The sequence below is a fragment of the Amblyomma maculatum genome, chromosome 1 (assembly GCF_055883805.1).
Source record: "Amblyomma maculatum isolate TAMU_Amacu chromosome 1, ASM5588380v1, whole genome shotgun sequence".
Classification (NCBI taxonomy): domain Eukaryota; kingdom Metazoa; phylum Arthropoda; class Arachnida; order Ixodida; family Ixodidae; genus Amblyomma; species Amblyomma maculatum.
Genome location: NC_139344.1, coordinates 440,537,008 through 440,561,374, shown reverse-complemented (window position 1 = coordinate 440,561,374; position 24,367 = coordinate 440,537,008). Strand labels below are relative to the sequence as shown.

Below are 24,367 nucleotides of genomic sequence, written 5' to 3'. Positions count from 1 at the left end.
CAGATGTTATTAAGTTGTTGCGTTCAGTGAAAGAGGTCAGGCGTTCCAAAATTATTTTCTCTAAACCTTTTGAGAATACTGGTAAAACGGATATGGGGTGGTAGTTTGACTTGTCATTTCTATTTCCCTTCTTAAACACAACTGTCACTTTTGCTCGCTGCATTTTTTGAGGAAAGCATCCTGCGGACAACAACATAATAAAAATGTGGGCAAGACAAGGTGCTAATATATCAATGGCAAATTTTACAGGTTTCACTTGAATATCGTCCGCGTCAGCAGCTCTACTATTGCTTAGGGTTAAAAATGTCGCTACAAGCTCACTATTTGGGACTGGGTCAAGAAATATAGTTGGACTACTTCGGTCCTTCATATACCTTAAATCAGGGTTTCTGCTGGTAGCATCGCCGACTGATCAAAAGAAATCATTAAATGCGTCAGCTAACCTAGTGCCTTGAAGTTCTATCCCATCTTTTACGATTGTGGTTACCGCCTTTGAATCATTAGTAAGTACAGTGTTGAGTGCCTTCTAAACGTTGTTTGTGCGTCCTTGTGCTGCTTCGAAGAGGTTAGAGTAATATTGTTTTTTTTGCATTACGAAGATGTTTTGTGACTGAATTCCTGTACTTCTTGAACACTTTGAGAGCTTTAAGGGACTTAATCTCTATAAATGCGTGTATACACAGCCACTCATTTACTGTCCCTCATGATACCTTTCAATGCTGTCTGTGTATACATGCTGTCTCCTGGCACCTGTTTGTAGTTGAATGAGCGGCATATCTGTTGCACTGTACGCTGGAACTCATGTTAATTTTCCAGGTAACGTTAACCTTTGTTTAGGTTACCAAGAATATTGCCTTCATTTTTGGCCCTTGAAAATAATTAAGTTATGTACACTTATTACTGGCTGTCTTACATGGTGATTCGAAATAGGCTTACAATTAGAGAAAGCCGCAATTACGGCTTTTAAATGCTTGATTATAATAGCATGCTGCTATGCTAATGTTTGTTTTAGGGTTTCAGAAATTTACCTTAGAAAAAGAAAATAAAAACAAGACGTAACTTCTTGTTTTGACGCTTGGACGGCATGGACGGCATGGTGCGCGAGACATTCGTTTCAATGCACAATGTGCGCTATGTATGCGGAATACACATCAGACAAGGTGTGCATAATTTCCGAGTGCTACGCTGTTATCATAATGTTAATCTTTTCTCTGACTATCTGTTCGCCGTGCCAGCACGCAGTTTCAATCAACCATATGCATCATGTCTGCTCGTTGCCCTGGGCAGATTTCGATGACGTGAACCATATCTGTGTACAATGATCTGTGCACGATATATACGTCGTCTGTGAAGAATGCTTTATGTACAACATGCTCCGTGTCCACACATGATGTGAAACACGTCTTTCAGGATTCTATGCGCGCAGTGTGACCTATGTGCGTGCAAGTCATATGTACATAATGTGCGTCGTGTCTGTACGAGATGCCCTATGCAAATGAGTGGTGTGTCTGCGCTATATGCTTTTTGCACGTCTGATCTGCTGCCTGGGATGTAACAAGGAGTGTGTTTTAGCCGGTGTCTTTACTTGATCACCACTCGAAACATAATTAGTTGCTACACCGATGACAGCTAGAGCGCAGCTTGTCAAAACGCAGTTTTTCACATCTTCATTATTACTTCCGATGTGCATGTTATGCAAAGTGTCAGTGACTGACTTTTCAGCAGTTTTCGTCATGACTAAAAGAGTCTGGCAAATCCGCAACACCAACTGAAAATTGGTCTTAGCTGGGACCAGCTCTGCGGTTTAGCGCTCCGGCGGCCGATGTGTACTTTGAAAATACGCTTCACAAAGACATAGCCTTGTAAAACCTTCCTGACGGTTTCAGCACCTTCGTAAGGGAAGAACTCCTGCAAAACAGTAGCCCAATGGCGAAGAAGCAATTTTTCTTTTAATGTCAAAGCTTTCCGGGGTAGGAATAAGAGGGAGGGGACAAAGGGAGGGATATAGCTGCCAGTTTTGCGAGAGATCTTGGCTCGCCGCGGCACCGCGTCGACACTCCAGCCCGGGCCCGCGGGCGATTCTAGTTCGTTTAGCCGTAGCTGGGCCTCTTGAAGTCGTATGTGTCGTCGTCGTCGTCTTGCAGGTCGTTTTTGGCGTAACCTCCCTGCGGTCGTGAGGACGGGTAGACCGGCTCCGGCGCTGATTCGGCGGGCCTGCGAAGTTTAGGGGGAGCAAGGGGATAAATGCGGTTTCAGTCCCTCTTCGAATGCAATGAATTTATTCATTACGCGAACACCTGGCTGACTGCAGGGGTCTCAAAGTGTCGATCTGGTACCGTGACTACAGTAAATTTAATATCGTGTTACACTTGCAACGAGGCGATTGCAAACGAGTGACGTTACAGAAACCGCCACCCGGAATCAACTCACAAAAAAAAAAAAAAAAACACGAGTCACAAAATCCTCCCCGGAATCATCGGAGGTACAAGACGTCCTCAAAAGTGCGTACGTAAAAGCGTGCTTTCAAAGCTAACGCAGAAGTTGGCAAGTAATCGATAAAGTTCTGACCTGTAATAGTGTGGTCCGGAGGGCGGTGTTGACGGTTGTGCGTGCCGATAATAGGACGTAGGCCTGCTCACGACTTCGTCCTGCCACGGATAGGGGCCGCCGGGTCCCCTGGAGATGCTCATCTTGTACGAAACGCCGATGGGAATGTCGCCCTGAGGACGATACGACTGCACAGGCTCGTTGTATGTTCGGTAAGTCTTGTACGATGACTGAGTCCACGGCTCGTACCTGAAAAAAGAAGGCGGCCAATCTTAGTCTGCCACCTTTGCATCCCTTAGAGAAAACGTGCGTGCCACCCGTTAACATAGATGGCTGTGCCATACAGAACGGCTTAATCGGCTCGGAGCGCCGATCGCAGCCGCAAGCCGGCTACCTCATTGTATAAACCATGGAAAGTACGCCGTATAGCACATTACAAGCAAAAAGTGTCCTTATTCCGGATTCTGCAGTGTATAAAGGGGAACCTGTGTAAACGTGCCTGGGCGCAATGTAGGGTCCCCTCCTGACCGAGTAGCTGACGTCCTGGCTGTGCTTGACGTACGAAGGCTGCTGGGGCCGGGGGACTATGCGTGCCGTCACCTTAGGTCCGCAGTAGCCCGAGCACGAGGACACTGGTCGAGATGGGACGTACACTTCCTGCGGGGCAGGCCTTGGAGGCGTTGGTGGCGTGTCGTAATACGTGGGCCTAGATGGTGGCAGAACCACCTCTTCACGCGCCGGCTGGTACGACACGCGTCGAGTCGGGGGAGGACGACGACGGGGTGGCTCCACAACCACCGGCTGCATACATCATAAGCAAGATAGAAAATCAGGCGGAGGGAGGTGTATATGCGACGAAGAGACAGCAGAGAAGTCGGTACCGATGTGTATACAGCTTCAATCAATTATTTAATCGGCGAATTTATCAATCAATGATATCAAAATAACTCTACGGAGTCGAAGGTGAGGGAAGTCAGTGGAGAATAGAGGCTCTTTCATGATTAGTACTCCCGGTTGCGAACGCTAAAGTAACATTTTTGAGGTCCTGAGATTCGCCTAGTCCAAGGAGGCACAATAAGTTTCAGTAAATTGACACTTTAGGTTACGATGGGGCACTATTCTTGCGCATAAGTTACATTTCTAGGGATATTTAATATTACGGAATACTTGCATAGTTAGTTGAGGGCAGATGTTTCAGATTAAAGCTGTTTGTTTTGCCCATGAAAAATAGCGAAAACGGCAGGACTGGAAGGCTTTCATAAAGAACCCTGAAGAGTTGGCAAAGCCCGCGAAGTCCACGTATGTGCCAAAGTGCCATACTTGGTATCGCGAGGGTCTCAAGCAAAGACCGGCGTTTTGTAGAAACTGTGTAAGACCAAATTATAAGCAATCTGGGACTTCACATATACAGTTGCTGGCCGTCGAGGCCCTATATCGCAGGAAGAGCCAACAGCTAACTTATTTGTGCTTTTAGATGCACTAAAAAGCGCCCTTTTAGTTTGATGCCTGTTGACACCTACCTATGTTTTTCTTCCTGTTTGAAGATACTTGGTAACTTAATGTGCCACTTTTAGAGCTTAATTTTGAGAACTTCCTCTCATATATGCAACTCTTGCACATTACTGTCTTTTGATGCCCCAACGCTATTTTCAGCTTTGTATAATGGCTTTCCTGCTAGGCCGTTAATAATTCATGCTAAAAATAAGGTTTATTCAGCACTGATGCATGTAGTGTGATGCCCTTTCGGAATTCGTGTAGACAAGACGCGTACCTGAGATGGCACGTAGTAGGTCTTTGGTGGCGACGGAGGGGGTACGTAGTAAGTCCTTGCTGGCTGCTGTGGAGGAACGTAGTAGGTCTTCGCCGGCTGTGGAGGGGACACGTAGTACGTCTTGGCTGGCTGTGCAGGAGGCACATAGTAGCTGTTGTCGTGCACCGGATAGGGCTTCTTCACTACCACCTTACGCACATAGGTTCGCACGGGGGGCGGCTCGACGTACGTCGGGGGCTCGGGAGGCACGTAGCTGACCTTGCGCACGGGAGGCACCACGACGTGCTGCACCGGAGGAGGGTACACCTGCACCCGAAGACAAATGGTAATTTCGTGAAAATGATTGTATTCTTAATGCAGTAGTGTCCTGACGGAACCTAAACTTTGGGTTCTGCAGCCCTGGAAGCTTTGACATTTCTGTAAACGTTAAGTGGACTTCAGCCGTGAGAAAAGCCACGGACCCGTGCGGCTTCTGTTTCTCTGTATCCTGTCTTTTATTCGCCGGTTACACGTGTGTGGTGTGCAACTACTTCATGAAGAAACATCTCGTCTATCCATCTGCGCAGATAAAGTTATCCCGGTCACCAACTTCCCCTACTCGCGACAGCTACTTCGCAGTGGGCTTTTGCGCAAAATCCACCCTTCGTGTCTCGGATTTCCTGCCCCCGTCAGTTTACAACTCACTCGGCTCACTTGTCTGCGCCGACGATGGGTTGCGCAGAAACAGTGAAAGGGTTTACTTCACCATCGGGTCGCCTGGAGGCTCTGGCACCGAGTGGCGCATAACATGCCTTACTCCTACGAACAAATGAAGGCGTTCATGATTTTTGCACGCTGGAGCGGTCATATCAATTAGAGGAAGGATGGAAAAGAAGGCGGGGTCTCTATGAAGACCTTTCACACCACGTTTCCACATCAGCTGTACCAATAGTGAGTAGCATTGGACACACACCTCAGACTAGTCTCAACATCTTTATTCAGAGCGTTAAATATTGATTGTCTAATTAGGCTTTAGGTAGTGAGTGCAAAGATTTTGTTAATGAGTGAATAGTCTGCATGATTCTTCGCTGATCCGCTGCTTTACCCCTACGTACGAACAGCCTGAAAGCGAAGGTTAACGTTTACGCGGTAATATTTTGGCATGTCTACGTCTGTCCTGGTAGACCTGAAAATAACACAACTTCGCCTATTCCTCACCTTGACTGTAGGAGGAGACACAATGACCTCTTCGTGGTGCGTTGGCGGAGGCACGTAGGCCGGCTTGCGCACCGGTGCCGGTATGACCACAGGCGGCGACGTCACCAGAATCTGGGTCTGGGCCGGAGGGCCCGCGGGCGGTGGCGGACTTCCGCAGACGCCCTTGATGGACCCCCGAGGGACTCCTGCCGTTCCGGGTGCAGTGGAGCGGACGCTGACGTCCGCGGGGTCCTGGTTGTCCGTGCCCTGTTCGTTGGTGTCAACCCAGGCGCGGAAGCCGTGCTCGTCGGCGACGTAGCAGACCACGCGCTGCGACCCTTCGTCCGTGGCGAGCGTGTAGTGTCCTGTGACGCGGCCGTTGGCGTCGCGCGTCTCGTGGCGCGAATGGCTGCCGTCGTGTCCGCCGGCGAAGTAGGAGAACTGGTAGGGCATGGACGCCTGCTCGGTCAGGAACTGCCCCGGCTGGTGCGGCGCGCACGGAAAGTGGGGAGAGAGAGGGAAAGACCACGCGCCCTGTAGGGCCTGCCTTCTCCTTTGCATTGTTGGTGTTGGCTTCGAGTGGAGACAGTTAATGCGGTAGTGAGAGTTTGGTGGTAGTTAGCAGTGGGAGGACATTGTAGCGGAGGGATTCGTGCGGACGAAATTAGTGCATCCGTTCAGTGCGATGTGCATTCTCGAGGTCATTATAGTAGAGGGACCCGTGGGAGTGAAATTAGTACTTTCGTTCGATGCGTTGAGTTTTTTCATTCATATCACCTGGTGAGTTACAATTAAGTAGCAGCAATATGGATGCACCCAGCAGTCGACTTTAAAGAGTTCAGGCACAAGAGTTCAGGTATTCGTTGCAAAAATTTGATTTCTGCTGCATATGACGCTCTAAGTTTTCTCATGTTTCCAGATATGAACTTGACTAGTGAGAACAAATACCGCGGTGTTACCAAGGCTTAATTTTATGTTTCCTCTACGGCACGCTCTGTACAAATATAAAGTGTATGAGACTTCAAAGAACTCCTATAGCAGTAATCTGTTTCGGGAACTCTACCTTCGTTTCACTTTACTGTATTCCGATGTCGCTAACATGTCTTGCGTGGGGCTTCTTATATATTTGCACTGGGTGCACTCAAGGCGAACTATATTCTCGTTGACCACCACAGCGAAGACCTAACACGACGGGTAAAGTTCGATTAAATGAATCTTTTCAACTTCTCCCATCTCGAATAAAAATATTTTTGCATTGTGCTTAGAACGATTGTGTTTCGGCTTAATCATTGTGGAGCAATTTTTTTCTATTTCCGAATAATTATCTTAGCGGTAGCCGGCGTGTTTATTCCGCTCTCTCTCTCCCTTTTCCATTCTCACTGTCGATGCATTTAGCGGCGCTGTTTGCCGACTTGGTTATCCGATAGTATTTTATTTTTGAAAAATGCTAGCCTGCTACGCGCTATCGGCAAAAAGTTCTGGGTCGACTGAGGAAATGCCATAGACCTATCACTAAAGAAAAGCAAGTTTGTTGGGAAACGGTAAAAGATGTGCACATCGCAGCCGCATCAATGCATCACCTGGAAGATAATTAATGTCGAAGAAATCCATTCACGGGCATCAACTTGCCATACGACAGCTCCTGAGGATGATTACTCCCAGTAGTGGTCTGGTGATCAGTTTGGTTCATTTAAACATGTGGCAACTTTGCTGGCGAAGGTTTTTCTTTACCTTTATACTTGCTTTTATTTTAGATACTGCCCAACAGCAAGAGGGATACCAAAATGTGTGCGATGCCTCCGATCCATAAAATTTATTTGATAGCACCTAGCTGGCTTGAAGAGATATAGCACAAAGCATGCACTGATGTGTTCGTCAGCAGTAAAAACACGGGAAGTGTATCGTCTGCAACATCTGTGCGTAAATAACCTGAGTCATTTTTAAAACCATGCCTCGAAGGCGTACAAATGGCCTGCTTTCAGCTGTTATATGGTTTTTATCTAACCATATGAGCGCTTTCCAATGTGGCTTTTGCTGTGAACTTGCGCGTGCAACTCACTTAAAGGTAGGAGTAAACAAATAACCTACCAAGTTGCACAGCGGTCAAGGCATTATAAAGATAGCTTTTTTCACCATTAAATACTTTCTTTATTGTCTCCTAGTAATCACTTCGAATTCCAGCGACAGGTTTGAGTTGCACAACGTCAACGGAGCGTGTGCCCACTATGGGTAATTCACATACGCGGAACTAATGAAATGCTGGTTCGAGGAGGCCTCTTGTAGCTTAACGTCTGTTACGCTAGTTAGGGGATTCAAATTCTACTCGCAAAGTTTTATAACTACTGAATTCCAACTTGTACCTGATAGCAGGTACTTTTGAGCAAAATGTATAAGTGGCTGGAAGGGGAGGGGGGTGGCTAACCCCTTGCATTTCTACAAATATATAGCCATGGTAATAACGTGGATGTTTTTTGGTCACTTTACCATCTAGTTAAGTGTTTAGCATTGTTAAGGCGGCGCGCTTCTCGATTTGCTAGCACGTACTCGTTCTCATCCCAGGATGCAAAGGAGAAGCAGCTTCACGAACTCTGAATAGTAATTCTGGAGGCATCACGTCTAGAGATCGCTACAAAAAGTGCGTTTTGTGTGTACCCATGTTGCTCACTGGCCTCATGCACGTGTCTGACGTAAACCTGGCTGAGGTGTTAAGGCCCAACTCCAACGCCATATCCTGGGCGTCGGCGCTCAGCGTCGGCGCTGTCAGCGCCGTGCCACAGTGGGCGTCACAAGCGGTGCGCATCTCCATGGGGCGCTCACTGCTGACGCTTGTACTTGCGCTGGTGCGTTGTTGCAGTTTTAATATTCACTCAATAATTTCTCATTAAGAGACGTAATTTAGACTTGGAACTTAATTACAGTTTACACTTTCTACTTCTGCACAAATAAACGTACATCTTCTACATTTTTCTCGGCTTTTCAACACAGTCTGCAACGCCATCTACGCAACATCAATTTGTCCCGTGTTCCAGGACCGTAGCTGAGACGAGTCTTTTGAGTTTTGTTCCTCCACGGCTGAGATCAACCGATGGGCGGCGAAGGGTTCTGCCATCGCGGCCACGTGCGAAGATGCAAAGCGATGACTAAAAGAAAAGTAAAAAAACAAAAACAAAAGCACGCAAAGACTCAGCGCGTGCGAAAATTCAAAATCCGGAGGTCGCGGCCACCCTGTCCTCTCATTGGTGTACGGCGCCTAGACGTGCCCCAATGAGAGACCTACGCGGGTGAGCAGCTCGGCGCCTGCGTGAACGCTGACGCCGAAATCTAGCACGGACAGATCTCGGCGCTCCGCTCAAGTTTGCTGACGTCTCGTACCGTGCGCATGCTCAAACCGGTTTCTGCATACGCCGACAGCGCCGACGCCCAGGATATGTCGTTGGAGTTGGGCTTTCACGCAACGAACGTTGATTTTTTGCACCTATCAGCGACCCTGCTGAGAATCGGTGTTGTGATTTTCTTCCAACAGAAGGTCCATAGCTTAAAACGCCCATGGCCGTCCTGAGCGTGACTGGTAGGATTACGATGATGTTACAGCTCAATGAAAGTTGTAAGCAGTTAATTATTGCTCCATGAGCGTTCTATGTGGACATGACTGTCAGCGGAGGTGATAGGCGGTCAGGTCAGTGGGAACGTTTGGGAAGAGTAGGTGCGCGAGTCCACTTACCGTGCTTCCATGGTTCTGGAGGGCGTTCGCCGACTCCAGACCGCTTTGCATCAACAGGAAAGCGGCCACGAGGATCAGCTGCACGAAGAAGATCCGTTGTGAGGAATGAATTCTACGTGGCAGCCAAATGAGCATGTAAATGCGACTATTTGATTTCCATTTCGTGCGACAAGAAACCGCGAATTCGACTTGATATTAGTGCTCAGAATGCCGAAACAGGTGTCCCGTTTACTTTTGAGGCGTGCAGTATAGCTTCCGTCAGTTGAGGTGAGTAACCTTTTTCACAATACAAAACTCGTCGTGTCAAGTCTGCAAGGAGCCATAGAAAATTGTGCTAAAGAACCCGACACACAAGAACACCAACTAGCAAGACATCTTTCTTTATAGATGTGTGTCACTCGTTTCTGATAGCCAAATTTCACCAGTGTCAATTTAAAGCGATAACTACTGAGACAGCTCTCTGTATCGGTCACCGAGCGGCACCATTACTGGGCTGATGTCAGAAATACCGGTGCCCGTCGAAGACCCCACGGGCATACCGCACAATCACAATGCGCCTTGGTTGGTCATCAACAGACAGGCTCCTCAACATGATGTCACACTACTTTATTCCCAAATTATTCTTTTCCTCGTCTGCACAGCTTAACGCTCGAGATACGTAACAGAAAGTCCGGGTCGCGTGATGCATATACCGTGACTGGATAACTTTCCCTACACGATAAGCTACCTGCAACAAGCTTGACCTTTGTTCGCTAATTTTACAAGGCTACGGAGTTCCCGAGTCACACCTTTTACCACACGCTCCTCCGCACGGGTTGTTCCCTACAAAAGTAAAAATACAGACGCAAAAAAGATAAGGAAATAAGCTTCACGGGCCCTAAAAGCATGTAAGAATTTGTATTCTACTGGCTACTTCAGGGATGACTTTTAAAATTGAAAGCTATTACTACATCCCTATCCGTAGCATCTTCGCCGAGGGCACCTGTGAGCGTGTTTGTCGCTGAACCGATGAAAAACCACGTGACAGCTATGACTTCGTTCAGGCACCCCGCCAAAGCCGAGGTAACCACCTCACCTCTGTCCTGTCATGTGACAAACATGACGTCATTCAACCGCACGACGGGTGAAGCCATGGCGCTCGCTCTGTCTATAGTCTCCGCTGCTTCTCAGCCGGTTCCAATGGACCACAACAGCTCTTGACAATTTAACGGCAGAAGTCGTCATGGATGATTCAGGCGAGACGCGTCGTGAACTGTCTACGTCTCAGAGGTTGCGGAGACGACAGGCCGAACCCGATAATCCAGTGGACGTATATAACTACCGAGAGGCTGCCGTACAGAGACGAAGGGAGGCGGGTCGAGTGAAACGTACCTGCCGAGACCTCGGAAGAACGTGAAGCCCGTCTCGCTCAACGTTGCAATGATGATGCCAAACACGCCAAAATGAGCCGAATCAAATGCTTCACCATCATCTGCATCCGAGCCTACATAAATCTAGCCAAGCTATATCGGGGTTAACTTACAAGCATTCGCTTTGATTACTCAGCTTTAGCAGTGTTAAACCTTCGGTAAGATTTTTCGAAGATATTTCCCTGTTTTATTACCCTCACCAATGCATAGTATATGAGCGAGTTTATGTTAACGGATATGTCTTTCAGGCGGACAACTACTATACAATGTATCGAAGAACGTTAAAACTTGTGAGGCATTAAAGGTAAACAGCACAAAAAACGTATACCGGGAACACAGGAGGAGAGGACGACACAACGAGCGCTGTTGGGAGACGTGCTGGGAGGCTTACTGGGCAGTTGCATGACCGTCTTTAAATTATTTTGTTTTTAACGCTTGCCTTCTTGCCATAAGAAATGCATAAAATGCTGACCTTGTAACAAATAGTTTTTCAAGCAGATTATCCTATTAAAATACTTATTTGAGAACCAATTAGATGTGCGTGATCACAACTTCATTTTTACATAAGATCATAACCTAAAGCTCCGTCATAAACGGGAACATCACATGCCATGAGCTAACGGCCCGGCATATTCATTTTGCAATGACTGCTGCACTTCATAAGGTTTATAGTGGTCCTTCTGGGAGAATCTGTGAGGTAATGAAGTCCCGATAACATTCACCGGCGCGGATCTTATGTCTTGTGTATGCGCAATTGCATACGTGCATCAAACTGAGCTTCTTGAGCTCAGGCTCGTCGGCAACCGTGGCTTGAAACAAATAATGAATGAAACCTAAAAAGGAGCGATGGAAACGGTGTTTTTTAGGGGGTTCTTATCTGATTGTACAGATAATCTTGTATTTTCGCGCACGCGCGGAACAGATCGTCAGCCGGCGAATGTCCGATATGAATTCCTAAGGCACAGAATCCGCTCTGCCGGCGTCATCACAGTGTGACGTAATGCACCACGAGACTTGCACATAATAAAATTTCGGAGATTTATCTCCGTTCAGCCTAGTGATCCGAGCGTAAGCTGTAAAGCCCGGCTACACACGCCTGCGCCGAAGCGCTTACGCACTTAGAGCGGCATGCACCTGATCCACGGCGTGACTGAGTCATTCAAGCACCGGCGAAGCATTTGTTAAGCCCTCGCCTAGTCACGGAGTCAGTGCACTTTAAGAAGCCGCAGGTGGTGGGAATTTCTACGGCTTTCCGTTACGGCGCCTCTTGGCTGAAGATCAAACGCGCGAGTTGGAGTTAGGAGTTGCCTTGGGAGTTGTAGTGCGATGAGTAGACCTCACGCTCCAAAACAACACAACAGAAAATTGGAATATGGCCGTGAACATGATTGGAACCCACTGTGGCGAAACACGGAGGCCAGCTTTCCTGGCAGCTGCAACCACCCTGACATTGCACGTGTTAAAAAGGCATTTCCTAGCGCTGTGCCTGGCCGCCTCTTAAGTTCTTATTGGTGCGAAAGTTAGTAGTCCCAAACGCAACACCACACAGGAACATGTACGTGCAAGAATACATTTTAACACGTGGCGCCACAAGCTTGCCGCGTTGCAGGCGCTAACGACTTTTGTAAATGATTTACGTCATTGCTGTGATAAAGAGATAAGACTGGGGCTTGCATTCTTGACCTAGATCTCACCTTCTACTGTTCCGAATATTTTGGCGGCAAATGTGAATAAGGTTACGCTAATAAATTCCCTAAAACGGAAAGCTTATAGCACTAGAAGTTTTTTATTGGTTTATCATTATATGTGTTCAACAATGTCCAGGCTTATATTTTTCTTATACGGGACAGGTTTCAAACAGGCCAGAGAGAATTTGAGATGAAAGCTTAGAATGTATACATCTGTCAAAGGGTTTTTATTAGTGAGAGAGCACTTATGCGCTTACCACAACGGAGCAAGAATCTTGTATGGTCCCAGGTTTGCGCCATTGCTTTGATTGACTAAGCTGTTTAGCGAGGCCATAACAACGTGGTCTCAGCGGGTAATTCAAAGTCAGTCAGGTACAGTGGAAATTTTATCTCGGCCAGTTTAGACTAAAGCCGATCTCCAGACTAATTCGACTACGGCGAACACGATGGCGACCTTGAAATTTGGCTCGGGCCGCCGCCAAATTTGCCCCACCCATCCCTGAAATTTCACCTCTGCCGTTTTAGTTCAAAATCGATGTCAACCCGAGTCAACTACGGCGAGCACGATGTTGCCCACTAATTTGGCCCAGGCCACACCAAAACTTGGCCCACCCAGCCCCGCAATTTGACCTCTGCAGATCTGGGCCAAAATCGATGTCCGACCCAATTTTACCGCAGTGAACACGATTGTGACCTCAAAGTTTGGCCACCCCTAAATTTGAGCCTTGCACATGCGAAACTTGATTTTCGTCAGTTTGCACCATAATCGGCATCCAAAATTGACCATGCCGGACACGATCGGCACCCTCAAAATTTGGCCATGCTCATTTCTAAAAATCTGCCCGCGTCATTGCCAAAAGTGGCCAACTCCCATTCTCAAAATCTGACCTTCGTTGATTTTGAACAAAATCGATGTACAGGTCCTTGATTTCTTCTGAAATGAGATTTGCTTGACATTTGTCCAAACAGTATCTTTTGCTGGGCTAGTTGGTGTGACATTGCGTTAAACCAAAGGAAATACAGCGCTAAGTTTTAGACGAACCACACAGAAAGCGTTCACTGTCTTCGGGTTATATATGTGCACATGAATCTTTCAATAAACTTAGTTTGAGTTAGCGCCTGTCCCGTCCGTCTTTCTGTGTGGTTCGTCTAAAACTTAGCGCTGTATTTCCTTTGGTTTAACGCAATTGTCCAAATAGTTCAGTTCAGTTCAGTCGTTCAGTCGTGTCCGACTCTTCGTGACCCTATTGACCATGTCACGCCACGCTTTCCGGTTTCTCACTATCTTCCTAACAGCACCTCTTAATTAGAATGTTTGGTAAAAACAACTTTAAGATGACATGATTTCATCACATCGTGCTTTCGCACCATCAGTTAAAATTTAACAGAGAGGACCCCTGTTAATTTTTTTTCATATCCAAAAATATCGGAGCTGACAGCTTACTGTACTAGTGGTGCATTAAGAGGTTCGTCACGGCTACCTGTTGCTTAGCCAGACTTGAACGCATGATAAACAAAACTGTGAGCACAGAGACATGTATAATTGCTCCTATGTTGTTTGTATGCGAAGGTCACAACTATTGTACATGCTTTACCCCGGCGTCGGACTGGAAACAAAAAAGCGTCGGAGCACACCAGACACTGGTGGCATCGATGTCTACAAAGACTTGAGGCACACAGGAGTTACTCTTTTATTGGGCATGTGAAAGCATTTGATGCACGGTCTGACGATGAGAGAAGGGAATAACTTGAGCGCATGTTTTACGATATATTTCATAGGCGCGCGAAGAGAACTTTGCAAGCGTCCTTTTGTCGCTCGTTGATTGATTAAAACACTTCTAGAAGTTGGAAAATTTCTAGCCTTCATAATAAGAAGGCACCATTGAAAAAGGCGGTAAATTTGAAAGTATTTACCCCACATGCTGGATGTGTTCCAAGGTGTTCCAGTCAGTTACCTCCGTTCGCGGGGGCTTGTTTTACCGACCCTTATGAAAGCCTATTTGAAGTTGTCGCCTGAGTGCTACCCCCTTGCACTATTCTTGGTCAGCTACCACAGTCCTAGCATGTTCATTTCTTCCTTCCGTTCATTTCTTTATGTGCTTATCTCAAAGTAGATGCAAATACAAAGGAAATTATTTTTTCTAGCCGCGGCATCTGCTGTCGTAGCCTGAAGAATCTGAGCTGTGGCCAGCGGAAATGAATGCGACCCAGAGGGGACAGGAAGGGGAAAGAAGGGAGAGGGAAGCGACAGTTAGAAAGGACAATGTGTAGAGGATAATAAAACTGACCAAAATTGCGCGATAACCCTGTCGCTGTGCGCCCGCTCGTTGTACGCTGTCCGTGCCCATCCGTTCATGTAGAGAGTACTCAGTGTGCGGGCACACAAACACGATTATGCGCACATACTGTACCTGTTTTTGCGAAGTTTAACCACCGGTCGACGCACCCGAAGGAGTAACAACGTTTCCCTAACGCGACTTCATCTAAACAAATCCGACCTTGTCCAACGTGAATGAAAGGGACCCGCAGCTCCCTTGCCCACGGGCAAACGTCAGCGGAAGCCCGTGGGTTTTCTACGTGATTGTTACGCGTTCTGTTATAGTGGCGTGCATGCATACGTTTGTCCCGCGGGGTCCTCGAAGACGCCCCCGCGTTCCACCCGGGCCTATATTAAGCCTTCAAAACCCATTGCGCCGTGCTGAGGCAACGCCTTCTTATCTGAGAACACGCGTATTTTCAAGGACGCCCAAGGCGCCGTGATCGGGGCGCTGCAGCGATAAATGGCTGCCGACGAAAGGGCCGCCCCCGGCCACGGTAGTGGGCGAAACGTTGCTTGCATGCGCGTGTGGGTTCGGGAGTCCTTAATCTGGACCGGATGCGGCGTGCAGCGCCCCCGGTCTGCCCAAAGAAAAAAGGAGAGGAAAAAAACCGTTCATAGAACGAAGCAGAGTGCGACAGGTGTAGTTGGGTGGTGACATCGGCGAGAGGAGTGTGCCTTTGAGTCTGCCTACTGCTCACACCTTCAAGCTTAGTCGCCGAACTTGGTGTTGAAGTAAAAAGTTTCTTTTCTGCAAAGCAACCCATTCTCACCTACGCTGTAAAACGGAGGCCCGTGTGCTGAAAACGAAGCGGGAAGACGTGTTTTGGGTACTGCGCCTTTCGCGTTCTTCGTGCCGGTTCTTCTGTTGGAATTATTAGAACTATTCGCGCGTATATCGTGGCCCTTCTTCGTTTAGTCGTTCTCTGTAAGAAAGTTATCGTGGATCAAAATTTCCTTTTTGGGGTCTCCCGGGCTTTTGTATCCTCTAAGACGAAGTGCCATGCCGTGCCTCTGAGGCGCTGCTATAGCATAGTTCTACTATTTCGACAACTACTCTTCCTGTCAGTATTAAAATACTGCTGGTGGTAATACAAACTGGGTTCAACTTGATGTGCACAATACGCAGTACGACTCCAGCGACGATGAAAACTTACCCTGCTGGATTCGGCTTCTACGCTGTTTGTGAATGATTCACGTTAAGCATATATCCATGAACCTTAAATGACAGTCTGTTCACTGCAAGCTTGTTGTAAATCGGGGTACTGAGCCTGACTCAAGTATTATGGGCAGAGAGTATTAAGGCTGGTCGCCCGTGATGCAGGACAATCTACAGAACAACTGAACTATCTGTAGTGAACGTTTGATTGAGCATTCTGGATTTCACCAAACTTGAGTATAGGACGCGCCATGGATCGTTTAGCGGAGCACGTGCTCGGTAGTATGTCAAGGACAACTTAATTTTGTGAGTACGCGGAAAATAAGGCATAACTAATTAAAGAAAACAGAAATGCTACGAATTTGTAACGCCACTGATCAAGAGTTTGCTTGCCGGCAACCTAATTATTATTATTTACGTTATACTTGTCATGTGCGCTTTTCTACTTCCGGTAGTGCTTCTCTGAAAGTACAAGCTTGGACGTTAAAATATATCGCTATCGCCTACATCCTTTTCGTTTACACAACTTCTTCACTGGCTGCTTCCAACGGCAGGTGGCGATACTTATGTGCTCTAACCGTTTCGCTGTACCTGCAGAACTAGGTCACTCCTGGGCCCGTTTTCTATTATTCAGTACTGCATTGGATCGTCTGAACGCTCACCCCTTAACGGAAGGGAAGATCTTGGGACCATGACCACTAAGGTCATCTGCGCTCAAAGCCTACAAGGCACTTCTTCGCTTTTTAAGAGACTAGCCTGATTGACAGACTGTGACTTCCTCACCTCCTCTCCTCTTCTATCCACCCCCATAAATCCCCATTCCCCTTCCCCAGTGCAGGGTAGCCAACCGGAATTCGTTCTTTCTGGTTAACATCTCTGCCTTCCGCCCCCCCCCCCCCCCCCCAACCCCCTCCTCCTCCTCCTCCAGGAGCACACTGTTGCTTTAAACATATGTTTAATGAACCACGGTATCGAGCTGAAGTACTCCCGAAAGTTGCAGTTTGGTCGCTTTGGTTAGTATACCATGGAGGTTTGTCGCTTCGATAGATTCGAGTATTTCCCTTTTCGCCGCAGTTCAAAGGCGAGATTTGAGCCCGCTTTCTTAATGTTCCTGCTATAGCAAGAGCGCAGACCTCTAGTTTTACAGCTTTTTGAACAAAATATAATATTTGCGTGAAACAAAAAGAAAATATTTAGGCTGATTGTTTTTTTTTTTTGAAGAGTAAGTGCTAAACTGGAATTCTAATGTTTCGCATAATGTAACTGCGAACGGTAAAAGTTTATGTTGATCGACCTAAAACAATGGAAACTTGGAGTCGCCGCTTAGGACGTATCACTAATGGCTCTGACTGATGAGCAGTGACGTCACGGTGAGTCATCAAATGAACCAATGAAGATTTTCAGATTTACCAAAAGGAGCATAAACGAGCAAGTGAGAAAAAAAAAATGCTCGCAATGTTTTTTCGCGAAACTGTTCAACGACGGATCATTTTCTGTCTGCTTGAAACTTTAAAGTGGCATAATAAGTAGATGGATTACGAACATTATGTAGCTCCAGTCGTTGCAGTTGTCAATCCTGTAAAAATGTAAACACTCGCTAATCGAATGTCGGAGGTGTTGGAGATTTAGTGCAAGTGGAGTTAGCATGCACGAAAACAATGCACTGGGCATGCGACTGAAAGAGGAACGGAAGATAAGCGGGAGTTTATAGCCACCATATGCGAGAAAAGGATGACGAAATTCAAGTAATCTTTTTTGCCGTACATTCCAAGTCTGAATGAATGAACGCGGCACCGGGAGCGTGTTTTTTCCCTTAATTAGTGCTAGGGCGTGGTGCTTCATACGTAGAAGGGATCCCGTTCATCTCGTAAGATGGATCAGTTCCCGTGCCGAAGCCCACGTGCACGCACATGTTGAAAATAGCGTAACCTCCCTATAGTCGACACCCCCTTCTCCTCCGCCCGCCTCTGCTTTAAATAATAGGCCACTGATAAGGTTGTAACTACCGGCCAATCGGCGCTCGTCATAGTAGCAAGCCGTGAGAAATCTTTAATAACACGTCCTGCGTTTATCGGGAAATGTCTGTGGTTGATGAACCCTGAATGCTAGCAATGCACCAAGAAATGCTAACAGCACCGCAGATACACTCTGGTTATCTAGTACGGGTCGTTCAATCTTAAGATGTTCACTGACCACTGTTAACACCTGTTCTCAAAGTCCGCTCTCTGAAACTGCTAAATTTACGAGAGAGAAAACTGCCTGATTTTTCCTGAGTATCCGTTGCTTTGAAAGCATGCAGTAACGAAAGCTTGCCTTGTTCTGCGTTTGCGATGCGTTCTTGCTCGTATCGACATTAGCGCTCTTTGAGAGCACCGACTGGCGTCCGCCACAGAACATTCAAGTGCTGTCAGCTTATTATGGTACGAAGGATGACATAAAAAATAGTACTGATAGCTTTGCCACTCAAGCTTTATGTCGACTTTGCAAGAAAGATGCAGAAAAAGTACCTGCTTATTTCTTAAATGAGGTAATAAGTTAGCACGCAAAATGCAAATTGGAAACCTCTGTTCCATTTCCATTTCTTCATAATACTCAATCCAGTAAATTCCAGTACATGCCTGACTATAGTCGGATTAGATACAGGGCCAGCAGTCTTTGATTTTGCGAGCCAGGAATCTTTCTATATTAATCAACGAAGTTCTGAATAACGTGAATTTACTCTTTTTTCTTTCTTTCCGTGTTGCAAGGTGCACAGTATAGCCAAAAAGCTGATGAAGGCATTTAACGGCAAAACTGTGTACGCAAAGCGTCAAAGTGACTAACAATGACAAATTACCATGAACGCACAGACACCGTGGTATCAGCCTACATTAAATACTCGACGTCAAGAGACCAGCCACTCAAGCGGCGACTGCTACCTGTCTTAGATAGATAGATGTATTTATTGAAAGGAAAAGGCAGAGAGGTTGGCCGGAATAATTGAAATCTGGCCTGCTACTCTGCACTGGGGAAGGGGACGGAGAGAAGAAAGAAGGTCATGATGGGTGACGATGTGGGAGAAGGCATATGAAATACATATACAGATACAGTAGCTTGTTTTACAAGCGCGAATCAAGTCCGCTGGCGCACAAAAAACGGCAAAGAGCACGCACTGCCTGGACACCCTTCCCCTTGTCCTGCCAAGCGCCCAGCAGCAGTTCCTCCGACAGAGGCCTCTTGTCTAAACGCTTCAAAGAAGCCGCTAGCACACTTCTTTCGCGCTCATACGCTGGGCACACCAATACTATATGGTCCACAGTCTCTAGGATGCCACAAGTTGAACATTCCGGCGAGTCCATCTGTTCAATTAAATGTAAGTACTTGAGCGGGAAAGCCACGTTTAAACGAAGTCTATGTAGCAAGCATGCCTGATGACGCGGAATATCACAAGGAACATAAAATTTAAATGTTCGATCGAGCCTTCTTAGACGGATGTGTCGGGCGTCTGGCTGGGCCCAGTAAGCTGCTGTAGCAATATTCATACAATTCGTAAGAAGGCACGTCGTGTCATCTCTTGAAAAAGGCACAGCTGGAGGCCATTGATGAGTGCGCTTTTCGCTTCAACATCGGCCTGTTCATTCCCATGAAGTCCGCAGTGGGCAGGGATCCATTGAAACATTATCCTGTGGCCTTGCAGCTGGGCAGATGTGAGGAGCTCCATAATGTTTAGTGCCAGGGACTGATAGGCAGTGTGTCTTATCTTATATTTTAGACAGTATTTTTCATCCAAGCAGACAATTTCATTGCATATGTATATCCCATAAAATACATATTTTCCCTACGACAACGGTGCACGACATTTGGTCAGCAGTTTCCTTTATTATTTTCGCGAGCGCTTCAAGCTTGTTTAAAAAGTTGTAGAGTATATTGCTATTCTCTATCAGGTAAACAAATTGCATATACAACAGATTCACCAAGTGGAATGAAAGAACGATAAACACGGTACTGCCAAAAGTGAAGGGATGCGAAATCAGCACCGAGAAATAAATGTGGGTACGAAATTTAACGTAAAATAAGCCATGAGATCATGGTTAAATTTTGAAGCATGTATTGGTGCTTTAATCTATGCATTGTCATCGGCGAGTAATTAAGATATGCATCAGGCTTCACTGTCTACGCCAAAACGTGACTGCCTACTAGAGTGAAAGTAAATAAATGCTAGACATATAGTGGGTGTGCAGCAGGTAGTATAACTTGCTCACGTTTCGCCCTGGCCTTCTGGTGCGCTAACCACACCGGGATCTGCCTAAAGTCGTTTCATGCAAGGCCTATAGGCCAGCAGATGACCTTGAAAATATTGTCAGGTGGGCGGCCAGAACGGCACCTCAAGAATCGCTCGCACCACTTCGACTCGACTTCGATACACGGACGCTCATCCCCATTTCGTGAGTGCGCAATGGCCGTTGCGTCACATGTCGACCCAAGACAATGGCTCTCTTCGTGATGCCGGAGCGAGTAGTTGCAATTTTGCAACTGGCCTACGATGCGCTCGTTTGCGACAGGGCGGGATTGCGTAGGTAGTCGATTGATCGATGCACAGCCGCACAAGGAACGAAATATTGAATTAGGTCCCGTTTACGAAACCACATCTCTGACAATGTTTCGATCTCTCTTTCAAGCCTTCCGCTCTTTGGAAGAAGGCTTTTGTGCACAGAAGAATATTGATGCCAGAAATCATATACTTGCTTTTTATCTCTGTTATGTTATGTTGATTCTTGCTTTTTATCTGTATTTAGTTATGTTGATTCTAAAAATAAAACGCTTCTAGCGACGCGTTGAAATGTTTCAGGAAAGTGGGATTGCACGGTATTAGATTTCGGAAGTTTTAGCGATTTAAGAGGGGAAATTATGCTCCTTTTAATTTGAAGGCTGTGACTGACAAGTTAGTCCGCACTGAAAACCATACTCATCAGAGCGTGAGATGCTTCAGTTAATGATGCAATGCATAGTTTCTTACAACACTATACGTTAAAGCTGTTACGAATAGCTCTGTTGATAAGAGCCATATTGAAATTGACTAGAAGAAAAAAAAGCCAATTTTGTACGTATACAGGTACAAATGTTAAAAGTGAAAACTTTTCATACTGCACTGCTAATGAAATGATCTTTGGTAGGCCTTCACTGGGAGATGTTGGCAATTAATCACGAGCCTAAGCAAACACGTGGTCAGATGAAAGTCAGTAACAAGTGTGGTTTGTTGAAAATAAAGAAAACGCGATGTTAAGATTAAAATGTCCAAGTTCGCCTGAACACAGTAGTGCGCCCATAAGGGCGACTAAAAGCTTCAAAACATTTTGCCTGGTCTGAAGCACGAAATAGCCATTGCTGCCGTGGGAGGGTAAATGCTGCACAGCTTGAGATTAACACTAAGGTTTGCAATGAAGTTAATTGTACTGATCAGTCACCAGAAATGAAAAACCGGCTAGTTTGAATTACACAGAGAGATCTCCCATTGCAGAGTTCAACTCATACGAGACATTAAAACTCTAACGATACTTATCAGTTTAAAATTACTGATAATGAATTGATGACAGATGGTGTAGCCCTCGACGCTATGGCTGCTTGAAAGGGTACTGTCATAGAATGCGGAAAAACATGTAATAAAAGCTATAAAGCGTAGCATAATGCACAGTACAAAGCGCAAAAGATGAAGGTACAAAGAAAACTGAGGAATTACTGTTTTGATTAATGTTGAACTAATCAAAGAACTGCATAGGGAAACAAAAAAGAATACGCACAGAATCAAGTAAATAAATGCTGTAGGTTTGTGGTTCAGCGAGAGTAACGGTTTCTAAAAATATGAATAAGCGAACAACAATAAGTCAGGTTAGGTCGCGTGTAATAATGTGTTGTGTATGGTCGACCAAATGATAAATATTGATGGTTGAATATACCGTGTGGCGTCCATGATGGCGAAAAAAGGGCAAGCTTAACTACTGAAACTGCCCCTAATTTCCCGTGCGCGCGACTAGCCAGAATGACAACAAGGAGCCTAACTGTTTCCTTGCAGCAACCTTTATTAGCAGGAAAAGAAAAGACTATTTTGAATTTTTGAATGGCTTCTTCTTCTCTGTATTGTCGTGAGGAGACATCTCCCTTTTCACAACTTCGTTAAACCGGATTGCTTTCAGCCTTTTAACTTTATGCACTATACAGCCATACCTATTACGTTACTTATGCCGGAGAGTACGTTCGTCCTTATCAGCACCGAAATAAAAATATATAGGCGACACCTGAAATACACATTTCTATGAACCATATATTTTTGTCAGTGCAAATAGAAACAAATATAATGCCAAGATAAATAACACCGGCCGTGAGACGTCAGATGGCGTGTACTCGGACGGAAGGTTGATAGCTAATCGAAGAAAAAAAATTAATTTTAGAATAAGAAAACGCCTGTTATGAGAAGTGGTTAATGTGACAAAACGATAACATTAATTAGATACCGTATTTTGTTTCTAGTATGGTCGTCCCAATAGGCGAAATGAAAAATAAATGTCCACGAAAAAAATTCTCAAGCACGCAAGATATCATCAGAGTCAGATTACCATTTCTTAAGTCAGTGGTATGGGGAAGCATGGCGAAGTATTTCCTACGCATTTTAGAAGCGTTTACTTTTTCGTGCAATTTATCTATTTGTCTTGTATAAACCAGTACAAAGTGCGCAATGAGCTTGCTGACCGCCATAAACTTCGGTAACCATCTCTGGGGACTGCGGTACGGGTGGATTATAACGTTCAGGAAATAAAATAGGTTACGGAAGGCTTTCGGAGCGTTCTATTGTAAGTGCACCTTCTAACTTTGGTTTGGTTTTTGGGCTTAACGTCCCAAAGCGAGTCAGGCTATGAGAGACGCCGTATTGCAGGGCTCCAAAGATTTGGAACACCTTGGGTGCTCTAACATGCACTGGCATCGCAGAGACGGATGCTTCTCCGTTTCGCCTCCATCGAAAAGTGGCTGCCGCGGCCGGGATTCGATCCCGCACCTTTGGGCACAGCAGTAGATCACCCTAGCCACTGCAGCACCATGGCGGGGCTGTAATTTTAGTGGAGTGCAGTCCTGACAAGTGCCCCTTCGGTAGACTCCTGTCCAGTTATATTATGTTTAAGCTTACCAAGTTGGAAATAATTACCAGTGTTTAAACAATGCCGTAATGTTGGTGCACTGAGATGCTCCGCCTAAGCAGACGTGGGTGCGTAGTATTACCGGGGTGCAATTTCATATCATTTCATTAATATCATACTGTACGCATGTGCTTTAATGGCTGGTGCGTAATCTTCTGAAAATATGACGTATTTCGCCTGCTGTTATGAAATATGGCAGACGGAACGTTCCTAATTGATTACAATGCACGAAGGCGTGACGTCTCACAATCTGCGAATGCGTAGAACGCCGATGGAGCTCCTGAATGTACATCATGATTACTAAGAAGAAATTATTCTCTTGAACATGATTAAGTGTGAGGGGCGGAGTTGCCACTTCTGACATCGCTTCTTTCGGTAGCCGTCGCGATTTCAACGATTCAAATTTCACTTTTCACATTTAACGAAGTGCGAAAGTCACCTTATAGACACATCTTGTTAGCCACAGTAGAGTGTGAAGAGCTTAGCTACTTGGTATGGGCACACAAACAGGCAATGTTCTAAGGTCGAAACAAAATCCAACAAATGCGGGCATAACTATAGTAATGATACAAATGCTTATAATATGAGATTTAAGCAATTTCCCTTCGGCCTCTAGCACCATGGGGACTGCAGGAGCTCTGCAGGCAAGGCGCTTACGAATAATATGGGCGAAGGATACGACGGGGTCAGTGTGCAACGGAACTGTGGTGTTGAGTAGCGTTTTACAGACGAAGTAATAGCCCAAAAACTTGCAGACCATTCATAGCCGCTATTCTTCTGGACCAGCTGTGTTCACCGAGTAAATCCTCTCTATTTCTAGAAAAGAATGCCTCGCGAATCCCATGCCCTGGTGGCTATGTCGTGAACGCCATGTTTCAAAGAGCGTGCACAGGAAAGGAATTGGATATCTGCATGTCGGTGAAGGAAGCACTCACCCTCTGTCGCGACATGTTGGCCGCCGCGTCGTGTGTCTCGTCAGTGCCCTGTGTGCGCGCCCCTTCGGCACTGAGCGCTTCTGGAATCCTTCGCTCCGCCGATCGGTCCCCAAAGTGAGGCAGTGTCTCTTGTGCCGTCGCTGCCGCCTCCGTTGTGAGCGGGCCCGCCAACTCGGCCCCCGTAGTGAGTCGGCGTGGGGCGCGCGGGCGTCCGCCACGCGCACTCCATATACGAGCGTGGCCTTCGGTAGTCTTGGGAGGGGGGGAGTGCCACCTTCGCTTCGCTCCGGCGGCATTACTGTCTCCCGTGTCGTCGTCGTCGCCGCGGCGGTGACGAGCTTGGGAGCGGATGCCGCACCTTCCCTCACTTGCTTTCCGAGGCGCTAATTACAGGCATCTCTTATTCACTCTTCGACCTAACGAGCCTTTCGTTTCCCTCGCCGATTTTTTCCTGATTGCTTTGTTTATGCAGATCATG

At 46.4% G+C, this 24,367-nt stretch overlaps 1 protein-coding gene across 1 annotated transcript; it reads right to left on the bottom strand.

The window, feature by feature from the left end:
• Positions 1 to 1,933: 1,933 nt before the first annotated feature.
• On the bottom strand, positions 1,934 to 24,104 carry LOC146209558 (uncharacterized). The gene is made up of 7 exons (XM_084601491.1): positions 23,890 to 24,104; positions 9,216 to 9,293; positions 5,516 to 5,977; positions 4,319 to 4,624; positions 3,047 to 3,348; positions 2,569 to 2,796; positions 1,934 to 2,214 (listed from the first exon to the last, which is right to left on the bottom strand). Exons 1-7 carry the CDS (start codon positions 23,902 to 23,904, stop codon positions 2,091 to 2,093), a joined length of 1,515 nt encoding a protein of 504 aa, XP_084457617.1. The 5' UTR covers positions 23,905 to 24,104; the 3' UTR covers positions 1,934 to 2,090.
• Positions 24,105 to 24,367: the final 263 nt, after the last annotated feature.

Excerpts from the sequence above, each read along its gene's own strand:
- LOC146209558 (XM_084601491.1), bottom strand. Across the intron at positions 5,978-9,215 it reads TCCAGAACCATGGAAGCACG|CCGGGGCAGTTCCTGACCGA; the intron begins GTAAGTGGACTC and ends GCGCCGCACCAG. Across the intron at positions 3,349-4,318 it reads CCTACTACGTGCCATCTCAG|CCGGTGGTTGTGGAGCCACC; the intron begins GTACGCGTCTTG and ends TGATGTATGCAG.